General features: G+C 38.1%; 1 protein-coding gene across 3 annotated transcripts in view; it reads left to right on the top strand.

The window, feature by feature from the left end:
* Positions 1 to 11,622, top strand: part of TOX (thymocyte selection associated high mobility group box) — a 221,569-nt gene extending 209,947 nt beyond the window's left edge. For all 3 annotated transcript variants that reach the window (XM_027892734.1, XM_027892733.1, XM_027892735.1), the window contains 2 exons: positions 7,680 to 7,831; positions 9,360 to 11,622. In XM_027892734.1, coding sequence (XP_027748535.1) covers positions 7,680 to 7,831; positions 9,360 to 9,396 — 189 coding nt within the window. In that variant the 3' untranslated portion in view covers positions 9,397 to 11,622. The remainder of the gene's footprint in view (positions 1 to 7,679; positions 7,832 to 9,359) is intronic.
* The last annotated feature ends 730 nt before the right edge of the window (positions 11,623 to 12,352 follow it).

Raw genomic sequence — 12,352 nt, forward strand, 5'->3', positions numbered from 1 at the left:
AAAAAAAAAAAGAGTTGAAAGCAATCTGGACTGATAAACTTAAGTGTTCAGAAGGTGTGAACACTTTCCTAGTCCAGTTTATTTTTCACAATCAGAGTAAACAGACTTATGACCCCATGTTTGTAGAGTTGTGTGTTCTTGAAGGTTTTTGTGAGTTTCCTGGGAGAGCCCATGCTCAAGTCTCAGAGAAGCTCAGGAGTTGACCCCAAGCCTGGGCAGCTGTAATTAGCTACAGAAAGTCCTAGACAGGGGAGCCAGGGAGGCCTGTCTGAAGATCCCAAGCCAGATGGAATACTGGTTGAACGAGAAGGTTCAGAGCAAGTATAGACAAAGCAATAACCTTTTTCATTTACCAAACAGGAAAAATTACATCTGTAACTGCAACTTGTTGAGATCCTATAGCTATATTTCAGCAAGGTTATGTTGCAAAGTATGCCTTCTAAGTCCAGATTGTTTGCCAAGTTCAGTGTCACTTGTACATTACTTGTCCAGTGCAGAACTAAAGATCAGACCCCTTATGTCTTTTCCAGAATCATTGCCAAACATTATTTACTGCATAGATTTGAAAATCGGGCTCTGTTTATTGAATTTATAGTACAGTAGGGGCTAGAAAAAGATGTAATGCAGGTGTTAGATACTTACATATTTATACAAAGGACATCATTATTGTATGAACCCAAACACTTAGGCGTTACTCTAAACCATTACATACTACAAAAAAAAAAAGGTAATATAATATGAATCTTCTAATGTTTTATTATACTGAGTTGCATGCTTGTAGCATATCGTGTGTGCATCAGTGGCTTGAGAGTACTTTCAGCCATCTTTGAAATGCATGGAGTGCAGCTGACTTGCTTCTAGCTTAAGAGAGATCATACACTAGGTTGTAGAAAACAGGTCTCTAGAAGTCAGTATGTAGACCTGTATCATGATGAGTCTTTTGTTTTACTAAGGGCAATTACAGTTAAGTAAAAAGTGCTGTACCTCTCTGTTCCTCTTCTCTGTTGTTAAACTCACAAAATTTTGGGTTGAATACTTTTTGCCAACTCATATTATGCCAACTTAGTCAGAAAGGCTGGTGCCTGTAATGAAGATATCATGGTGAGATATTTCTAAGTTTCACTCAAGGTGACAGGTGCTTGAAATGCTACATTGCCAATCCACCAGTCTCTTTAAGCACTGTGGAATACCTACAAGACAATTTATTTTTCTTTCGCTCCTGCTTTTGTATCAAAGTAATGCAAACTTTTGTTCTCTGGAAAATCTGTCATTTCACTTTGAATATCCATAATTTTTTGAATATCCATCACTTTGAATATCCATAATTTTTTTCCCTTTTTTTTTTTTTGCATGCAACAGTTTATAGAGTTTGTGAATTATTTTTAAATACAGAATTTGTTTCCTTTGATGTTGGCAAAGACAAAGTGAAATTTATATTATGTTTTAGGATAACAGGTGTACTAAACCACCATATTTACCGTGACAGAACAGAACAGAACAGTGGTATCCTCTTCAGTTTCTTAGGTATAACTTTTTCCAGTCCACTCAAAAAATGATAGAAAACACTATCTCCAGGACTTCATACTGTGTTAGAACACAAAAGACAGGTTGGCCGCCAGAACCCAAATAGCAAAAACTCAAGAGACTATAACCGAAAAGTAAAGGCTCTTTCTGAACTCAGTTAAAGGACTCTGCTCTCCCCTCTGCTTGAAATTGAGCAAACACTCTGCTGATCACAAAGCATGTTAAAGAGGAAAAGATGTAGTGGTGAAAAAAAGTGAGCTCTCCCAACAATGGCAGCAGCACAGAATCGGCAGCAATGAGGAGAAACAAGAGGCACCACGCTGTATGTCTGGCCCATGGTGAGGAGGGAAGGGGAACTCTGAGTATGAGGTTCAGTCCCAAACAACACTGTGTAGACCACTATTCTACATAAAAAGACAGCCAAGAGGAATGGAAGAATATGTATTCTGGTAAAGCAGAAGGAATAGCTGCCTTTAATTCGACTTCTTTTCTCTTCTTCCCTCACCTGGCTGGGCACCATCATTGCAGACTGTGCTGTAGGCATGTTAGAAGCAGTAATCACTGCTCCTACCAGTGGTGGGTTCTCTTTTTTCCCCTCTTCTTTTCCCCTAAATTCAACTTTGAGATAGTGCACGGCTTACTAGTGTAGCATTCTGTGGTAGCAGACTCTGTGAATCTCTGCACTCTACAGATGCCCTGATTTATCTGTGGCTCTGCGACATTTGGTCACTCGTTTTCTCCAGAAAAAGGAGGAGTGCTTCATATCAAAGATTGTCTTGTAGTTAGTCTGAAGGACTGCCAGATCCAAGAAAACTCACATAAAGATCCAGATTTCAGTACTGGCAGCCAGAAATACAGTTCTCCAAAAACCACTGTGCATGAAATCCACAAACTCTTCTGCATGCAACTTTGAGGAGGGACTGATAAGAAGTGCTGACCTGGGGAGAGAGTTCTGCTCCCACTGCTTCCAGGACAATGAGCTGATCTTCATCAGCTCCACAGGGAACAGCATGTCCTTCTCCACATCCAGCACTCCTTGCCTGCATGTACGCAGCTGCCAGATCAAGGGAGACTGCTGGCTGGAGAAGGGCAATCTCCTTTGGGAGTCCACAAAAACTACAGAACATCAAGAAGATCAGAAGTGTTGGTAGCCAAAAACTTCTCAGTGACTGAAAAATTTCTGATATTTTTAGAATCAAATAACTCTGTGGAGTATGCAGCTGATGAAACGCATCCAAATTGTTCTGAAATGCACAAGGCAATGTAAAATTTTGGTATTAGCATTTTGGTCATCTGCCTAGCATTAGTAAATATTTTTTAATTTCCTTTAATCCATCTTTTCTATTTTCAGTTATCTAAATTGCGACTTCTGTGAACCAGACTATTTTGTCTCTTTTACCATCTGTTCAAAAACAGTTAATGAATAAATTAAATAATGGCCACTACTGTAGACCTTTGGGGTGCTTCTTTCCAGTGATAATACTTTAAACTGTAAAAAATTTATCATTTAGTTCTATTTTCTTACTTAAATTTCTATTTTCATACTTAGGTTTAACTTAGATCCTGATTTTTATTATTTTTAATTTCTAATTCTGAAATCTACTATATTTTTCTTAAATATTATTAACAGGGGCTGTGTTAAAGTTTTGCTTTTCAAAGTCAGAATCCATTGTGCAGCATTTTTTCTTTCATCCGTTTTGATACACCAGGAGATTAGAAGAGTGTGATTTTTCTTTCATTAAATGCTTATGTGATCATCTTATCACTGTATAATTTTTTAACTTCTTCTTGAGTTGCTTCTCTCCCATCTGACATGATGTTTAATTTTTAGGTTTGACATGATGTTTAATTTTTACTTAGTTGTCATTAGATGATCTGATTCTTAATCCTTGTCATTCAAATCAACACAGTTTCTCCAAAGTTCAGGCTAAAGTGACGTCTGAAGCTGCAGCCTGTTTTCACTTGCAAGGTCATTCTTTCCTTTCTCTACTCACACAGACATTTGTGTTTCTTTCTGAGTATACCCTGCTGTCCAGCCTGTTGTACTGTGCTCTTTGGTGTGAAGAGTGATGAGACCAAGGATTCACTCCCCCCCAAATACGCCCAGTCTTCTTAAGGAACCCTTTTACGTAGCCCCACTGGAAGCATCGCCTTCCTTGCCCCAAATCCTTCACCCCAAACACTGTGTGGGATGGTGAGTCCCATTAAAAAATCTCTGTCCCACTTCAGTTCACAGGTAGAGCAAGCAAAACTGGATTCTTCATGTCTAGTAACCATGGCTGCAAGTGCATATGCATAACAAAGCAGCAGAAGATTAATGTATGTCACATTTTATTTTTTTTTTAATAATAACTCATTTCAGTCTACTTTTAGGTATTTCTTTTCCTTTGGAAAATAAATGTATACAGCAAGATGATTGGATAGCCTGCCAAAAATAATAGCCTCATTTTTTCTGGTATATATTTTATATACAGCAAACTCAGGGACTGGCTGTATTTGTCCAGATTTCTTCTTCTTTTTTGTTAAGCTTTGTCTTCGAATGAGGTCAAGAGAAAAAAAAAATCATTAATATCTGTCAACTTCCTTTATAACCTTAAGGAAAAATCTTCGTATGATATCACACAGACAGATTTTCAATTTCCTTGTGTAATAAACAGATGCTTTAGGATTTGGATGTAATTTAAAGGTTTAAAATATCACATTGAGATTGATGAATAAATCAGTTGTGAAGACAAAAACATTGATGCCTGTTGAAAATACCTCTCCAGACAGGCAGGAAATGAAATTAGTTCCTAGTAAAGTGTGGAGATGAGGATCACTCTTTAGTTCTGCTGCAGGCTTTTTAGGACTTGCTATAGTGGCACAACGAAACTGCTAGGGCTACAGAAATCTAATTAAAGAGCAAATGTCCCTCCTGACATCAAATTAATCTTTATCAAGTTCCCTATTTTTATTTCAATCTGGAACAAGAAAATGAAATTTAAAATTCTAGGCATGTTGCAAAACAGTTGGTGATTTTCTCTCGAGCATTACAATGCAAAAACATTCAGCATTGTTTAATTAGACCTCGAAGCACTCATTTTCTGAACACTTTTTATTTCATCATTGTTTGTTAAGGGCTTACATAAATAATACACAAATATTTACCACAAGCCTGGTACTGTCTCCCTCTGTTGTAAAGAACTATACTTCCAGAGCTTTTTCTGTTGGTGAAAAAGCTCAAGTAATTATTGCTTGCATCTTAAACAAGACTGTACTTTATCAGTCCTTCATACTGAGTTCAGGTTGCTTCCATTACTTTGCTTTAACAAGCATGCTTTCCAACACCCACATTGCAGGTATTCTGACAGCCCTCAACCCCTCCCAGAGGCACAACTGAGATGCTTCCAGAGCTGGAGCCCAGCTCAATTTCCCCTGAACCACTTATCACTTGTGTGTCCTAAGAAACAGGACAATCCCAGGCAGCAGGTTGGGACCTAGACTAGCCAGTTACAAGACAAAAGTGTTGTTACCCCTTATTTTGCTGATTAAATGTGGATCTACAGTCCCAACTTTTACATGAGAAGTAACAATTCAACCTAAGCACACACATGCCTTGCTGGAAGAGAGCCAAAGCAGGGTGTCTGTGGTCACATAGAAAACCTGAAAAAATCCCAACTCAGTTCCAACCTGGCATTTAAACTGTATGATTGTTCTCCAACATCTAAGCTATTTATTTTTCCAAATTCCAGAAGAAATGGAATGAATATAGTGCTGATGGTCTCTTCCTCTGATTTGGAGGAACTGTCTCCTTCTTGCATGAGTGCTTTTTTTATGGAGCAGATCATCCTGTGTGCAATCACACAGCAGCTACAGGATGGACAAGGGATTAGACCCAGCCAACATGGGTTTAGGAGGGGCAGATCCTGTTTGACCAACCTGATCTACTTTTACGATCAGGTGACCCACCTGGTGGATGAGGGGAAGGCTCTGGACTTCAGCAAAGCCTTTGACACTGTCTCCCATAATATACTCCTGGAAAAACTGGCAGCCCATGGCTTGGACAGGGGCACTCTGTGCTGGGTCAGGAACTGGCTCCATGATTTTATGAGTACTTGAGTCTCTGTGCCTGCTCACGTGCATGCTTTGCTGCTGGCTAAGGTCCCTATATAGTGTTTTTCTTGTATTTATGATTTTTTCATGAAAACTGATAAGACAGATCTGGAGCTTTGCTGCCAAAGGTAAATCTAAGTGCCTGAGGCTAGGATGCGTTTCTGTGGTTGATTTCCTCTTACAGCTAAATTAGGAAGGTCTTATGGGTAACATTTTGTATAAAAAATTATTATGATGGCATAAAACCCCAAATTTTCTGCCTTCTAATTACACAAAACTCCAGTTAAAGTCATTGGGAAATCTGCTCAATTACTGTTTCCCTTGGATCTGTTGCAGGCATAGAGGTTGTCTATACAGCTTGCTGTGTAGGTTTATAGCCTGGTGAAAAGGCAGTGTACAGAGCATGGGTGTTACAGTTGTACAGAGCATGGGTGTTACAGTCACCATGGCTGTAAAACCCACCATGGGTGTGTTTTATTTAATCTCATTGGCAGGGCAGTATATAAGTAACATGGCAACTACATGCAGAATTCGTCTGTGAACTTGCTCACCACTGTTTCTTGGAGTCAACAGGGACAAAGTGAGGCTTCAAAGAGCCTTTAAGGTCCTGAAATGTTATTCAGGATGTTCACCATATGAAAAAGATTAAGGAAGAAGGTTGCAATGGTTTGTGGTCCAGATTAAAATCCATGGTCAGGATTAGTGGAGTGAGGAGACAGTGCACATGAGAGGCAGGGCAAAACACTTGCCTGACCTCAGGGAATAGCCATAGAGGAGGGATGTGAAGAAGGAAGTGACATGTTACATTTGAAGGAAGATAATTTCTGTGGATGTAGGGGGCTAGGTGAAAACTCACAATACTCATTTATCTTGACAAAAGGTATCATGGCTGGCTTCTTAAACCTGCAGAAAAGAACATCTCTCTTCAAAATTTCTGTCCTAATGAGGGCTATGTACAAGAAGTGATCACAAACAATGCACTAACACTATACTAGAACTAAAAGCTAATTGAAAGCATTAATTCTGTGTATTTTGTATGTGGTCTTTGGCTGGATGGAGTGAGTTTTCCAAGTAGGTTCAAGTTCAGTTTCTGATTTAGCAGGTACACATCCAGTTAACTTCAACGGGAATTGTATGCCCTTGCCCCAGGAAGGAGTTTGGCATGTTTTTTTTCAGCAGACATGGATTGCTTTCAAACAGCGTTCCCATGCCCATACCCAGTGTAGTTTTTCTAACTTTACAGGAACACGATGTACATTTACACAGGGTGCACCAGATACTCTAGCCTTGAAATTTCAATTGTTCTCCTGCCTTTGAAACACAGTATTTAAACATCCTAATATATCAAAAGAGCTAAAAATTATTATGACTTTTCATATGACAGATATTTCAGGGAGCAGGTTAGATGTCTCTTTGTAACTTCCACTTTCTTTTGCTCATCTCCTTCATTTCAAAAAGCAAGTTATTCTGTGCTACTTTCACTATGTTAGTCCAACAACAGTTAAAAAGCTTTGGTTGAATTTCCGCTTAGTTGAGAGAGAAGTGCAAATAAAAGAAGCAGCAGATGGTCCCTTTGTGACTGAATGAAGAAAAAGGTTTTTGAGAACAATACGTGAATAGGTGTAGTCTAATAAAACAGTCAGCCACCTGCTGCCTACATCCTTCAAAAAGATTCTGTTGCATATTCTGGGAATTAGTGACTAGTGTGTATCCTTACATTTAATCTAAATGGAAGCTCTAAGGAGCAAACAGACCTTTTTGTCCCAGTGCTGATTGAGTTGTTCTCTTGGTTTTGAATTGTTTCTGCTCTGTGTCTTTTAGTTCCATCCTGTGACTGTGTGAAAAGTAGCAATAGTTTGGCAGTATTTCATTTCTCAAACCAAAGAAAGATTTTAAAACTTAGAAAGTACCTGCAGTTTTTTGCCTATTTTAGGTTTTATAAGCTAAAACTTGGAAAAAGTATTCTACCATTTCACAGTACACACCCCTCTTTTTTCTTTTTTAATGTACCCAACCTGTTACTTTGTTTCCATTCTTTGTAATGTACTTGCTTTCTCCTCTAGGGATTTACTCTTCAGCCTGATTATCAGAATATCATCAATCCAACATCAACAGCTGCACAAGTTGTTACCCAAGCAATGGAGTATGTTCGTTCAGGATGCAGAAATCCTCAGGCACAGACTGTGGACTGGAATAATGACTACTGCAGTAATGGGTAAGCAGCCAATGAATGCCACCTTGTGTTGAGCAACGTTCATGACACAAGTATCTGATAGAGAATTTGAGAACAGGGTTGTTGCCTGTTTCCCTACAGTGTTTCAGAAGTGCATCTGTGATGACACTGTATTTATTCAGCAGTTAGACTGTTGTAGGAGAACAAGTTTTCAATATACACATTTATTAGACATTGTTGTCACTTTATCACAGCACATTCACTTTGTAGTCTTAGAGAACTTTCATTCCCTAAAAAATCAGAACTGAAATCTTAGGGAGAAGGTGTAAACAAGTTTTAAGATCACTACCTCCTCCTTGAGAGGCAAACAATGTGAACTATTTTCTCCAAATACTCCATTGCTGAGGAAAGCTTGTTACCAGTGAAAATAACTAGTCTGGGTCATGAAAAACCACATCAGTGAGAGGCAGGGCTGATGCGTGGGATACAAAATACGTAGAAGGGAATGGCATGAAGACCACATGACTCCATCCAGAAAAAAAACACCATACCTGCAGGAACTCTGTGCCCTTAACATAAGGTTAGTAACCCCTTCTAACCTTCAACTCCTCTGCAGCATGGTTTTTGTGGAGCCATGTTACTGTCCCAGGAACTGTCTGGAAATATTTAAGACTGAACAGAAGGTATCTCTTCTGTTTTAAATGATAGATGTTGAGCCTTGTGAACATGCCCACGAGCCTGACATCCCCTTGACTTGTCATGAATTCCCAAGGCAGAGGCAGATAAAATCTCTTGGTTGCTACAAAAGTGCCTAGAAATTTAAATTACTGCTTTAAATTACTCTTTTCTTCTGACTTCTACAGACTATTCCAAATTAAATATTGGTGAATCACTCCTTTTTGCTCTGAACTGGTATGCTTTGGTTGAAGCTGAAACCCAACAAGAACTTAATGCAAAAGCATGCTAGACAGTGTGCATGGGTGGAAGGTCTCTTGTAGACCCTGGTCTCCAGTAGAGGGTTGCTGCAGCTAGATGTGCTGGAAGCTTCTAGTGTTCCCTTGTGTTTGTTCAACTGAACCTGCTGACCCACCATGTTTTGGCTGTGTCTGAATGAGTAAATAAAATAGGCAAGAGGTATCAGGGGCTGACACCCACATTCGTGTAACTAAGCTCTCCTGCCCTCTAAGGAAAGTGGCCACTTCATACAGGGTGCTTATGGAGTATCGTTTCAAGACCCGTGCTAAACCCTCAACTCTACCCATGTGGTTTTCGACAGCCAGTGCTACCAGCCCACTAGTGCAGGTGATCCTGAACCAGCACTCAGACCAATATCCCAGTCCTGTGCAGTTTAGAGCCAGATGTGGTTTTCAGGTTGCTACATGTCACTACAGCACTAGGATTTTTCTTATTATTACCATGACAATGCAGCTGTACTTCAGTAGTATGCTTGGGATTAATGACATGCAGTAGGGTTGTGGGGTTGGGGTTTTTTTTGAAATGTATAACTAAGAATTTTTCAAATTTAAAAAAAAAAAAAACAAACACAGGTGTTCTTTTTCTGTTTGAACAGGGGCATGCAGAGGGACAAAGCACTCTACCTTACCTGAAAATCTGAAACACCTCTCCTTTCCACTGAGGAATGCAGGGAAGTCTTTTCATCATGGATTGCTTTATGCAGTCAAGGCAGTTCTGCATTTTATTAGGAAATACAAGTTGCTAAGCACTTAGGACTATTTGAGCTTGTGGGTCACCCACTCTGGAAAAAATAGTCTTGCTTCTTTCTTTTTCTCCCCCCCCCCCCCCCCCCATTTTTCTCTTTCTTTCTCTTTTCCACCCCTACTCTGAGATCCTGTAACGGACATTGCTTTTCTTCTTCCCTGAAGGAAACTTGGACCATTCAGATTTTATGTTGGTTTTTGCTGTGAAGTGCTGCGATAGTAACTGCCTTAGCAACTGTAGATGTCTCGGATAAAAGTCCTGGATTTTCCATTGGTTTTTCATAATGGGTGTTTATATGAAACTACTAAAGACTTTTTAAATGGCTTGATGTAGCAGTCATAGCAAGTTTGTAAATAGCATCTATGTTACACTCTCCTAGAGTATAAAATGTGAATGTTTTTGTAGCTAATTGTAATTGAAACTGGCTCATTCCAGTTTATTGATTTCACAATAAGGGTTAAATTGGCAAACATTCATATTTTTACTTCATTTTTAAACAACTGACTAATAGTCTATATTTTCAAGGTATTTGGAGGAAAAAAGTAAAATAGTCCCAAATTATATTAATTAAAAATATTGGCTTTGTCTCATGAAATAAACATAAAAAAAAAATAGGAAAAAAACTAATGTTGATAAAGAGCAACAAGTTTATTTTGTACTGCCTAAAAAATGCTTCTTTTTTTTTAAAAAAAATCACTTTATGTGTTCTGGTTAGTAAACATCATTTAAGTCCTTTTATGTATAAAACTGCCAAATGCTTACCTGATATTTTATTAGATGCAGAAACAGATTGGAGACAGCTAAATTATAACCTCTACATATGGCTATGTATTATTGTTTCTTCATACTGTGTCTGTATTTAATCTTTTTTATGGAACCTGTTGCGCCTATTTATGAAATAATAAATATAGGTGTTTGTAAGTAAATTTGTTAGCATTTTAAAGAGGTTTCTTTGATGCTTTAACTTTTGCTGGCACAAATTGTTCACAACTGATGTGAATACTTTATTTAGTTTTTACTGTGACAGATATAACACCAAACCTGCTTTACAGGCAGAAAATGAAGGTACCCAATAATTATTTCTCTATTTCTTTGGTTGTTAAGGAGAAGAGAAAAAAGGTATTTTAAGTAATTCCCTTTTTAAAGTATTGTAAGGAGGAAGTTGCCCAAAACTAAGACTTGAATCAACAAAACTGAGTAAAACTGCATAGCACTGCTTCTTGAAACTTCATCATTTTTTGTTAATAAGTCAAATGGAATAAACATATTACCAAAAGAAATATTACCAAATATGCTTCAGGCATTTTATTATATATGCAAAAGTTCCTACAGAATTTTGGGGAGTATATCAGAAATAAATCCTAAAATTAAAGGTAAGTTCAACAGTCACAGGGAAAGGGATGAAAATATCCAGAAGAAGGTATTTTGTTTGGGATCAGGGATAGTTCTGAAAATACATTTCTGGAGGATTTCATCCCAGATGCCTGTCCCATTGATGGAGAGTATCACTGATTTGTATTTTCTATGTGAAATAAAGAAAGAAATTCGGATAGAATACACATTACGCAACGCCATTGATTTTTCTTTATAAGACAAAACAGAAACAAAGGCATGCTTGCTTTTGAATGATTTCAGGCAATGTACAATCGGAATCACTTGGCATGTAATAACTAATAAATAATGCAGATCAGATGTGATTACTCAAATGACTGTAGCTGAGAGCTCTAATTTTCCTGTCTTGAAACTGTATGAGAACTCGTGATTAAATTCACAGTTTATTGTTTGTCTGTTTAGTACTTTAGAAATATACCAGCACTACTAATTACCCAATGTCTTCTATTTATTATATTATAGTAAACTACATTTTCCACTCATATTAATTCTAAAGTGAGAAGATAATTACTGGGAATGAGAAAAATCAACTTTGATTTTGTCAGGCAATTTTCCTTTTTCTTTTATGGAAAAGAACTGTATTATCTCCATTTCTTTTAGAGCAGGTGTGCAGTCACATAAAGTTGTTAATTTCGGTATCCAAGCAGAGTTCAAAATACAAGAAAAAACTTTAATGTAAATAAAAAAAATACATCATGAATAAAATACTTATTCTGTATGAACTTCTGGCTAGTTGGTGTCTCGGTCTGTAAGCAGTGTGTTTTCCATGCAGCACCTTACCCATCCAGTGCTCTGAGTCTGGTTCTGTCCCTGGGCTCTGATCGGATGGGACAACTGTGCTGGAGGAGCAGCAGTTTTGGCCATGGATATACTGAAATCACTTTGCTCCAGAAAGAAGATCCAACTTCAATGCATAAATGGCAGTTCTTCAAGTCTGACCTTGGAAAAAAGGAATGGTTGCCGGCCAAGGGCAATCTGCTATTTGTTTTCAGCTGTGTCTTGACAGATACAAATTGTTAATAGGTGGTTGATAGCCTTTTGTAAGCAGGTGAAACTCCACTGGAGTTCATGAAGACATGCACCATGCTTTGCTGAAGTGCTGTGGCTTAGGCACCACATTAACACATATGCCTAAGTCACTCGTTGTAAGGTACCATCTGTCCTAACCATGATAATGAGAAAGCACACAGGAACTAAACAACCTGCACATCGAAGCAACACAGTAACAGCAAGTAAATATGATAAAAACATCTGTCAAAGTGAGAGAAACTAAGGGAAATAATGTCTTCTGTTAATTGAAATTAATATTATTTTTAAAAAGTGGTGGGCAGAATGCAAAGTTGGCAACATATGCACTCTGCAGGATGTAAATACCCTTTGCTTGCACCAAGGTAAGCAGAGGTTTTGAAAAGAAAAGGCTATTCGAATTTACTGCTTCTCTTCAGTGTGCCC

This window comes from Empidonax traillii, unplaced genomic scaffold (assembly GCF_003031625.1).
Source record: "Empidonax traillii isolate 1590-97213 ecotype Southwest subspecies unplaced genomic scaffold, ASM303162v1 scaffold365:size559728, whole genome shotgun sequence".
Classification (NCBI taxonomy): Eukaryota; Metazoa; Chordata; class Aves; order Passeriformes; family Tyrannidae; genus Empidonax; species Empidonax traillii.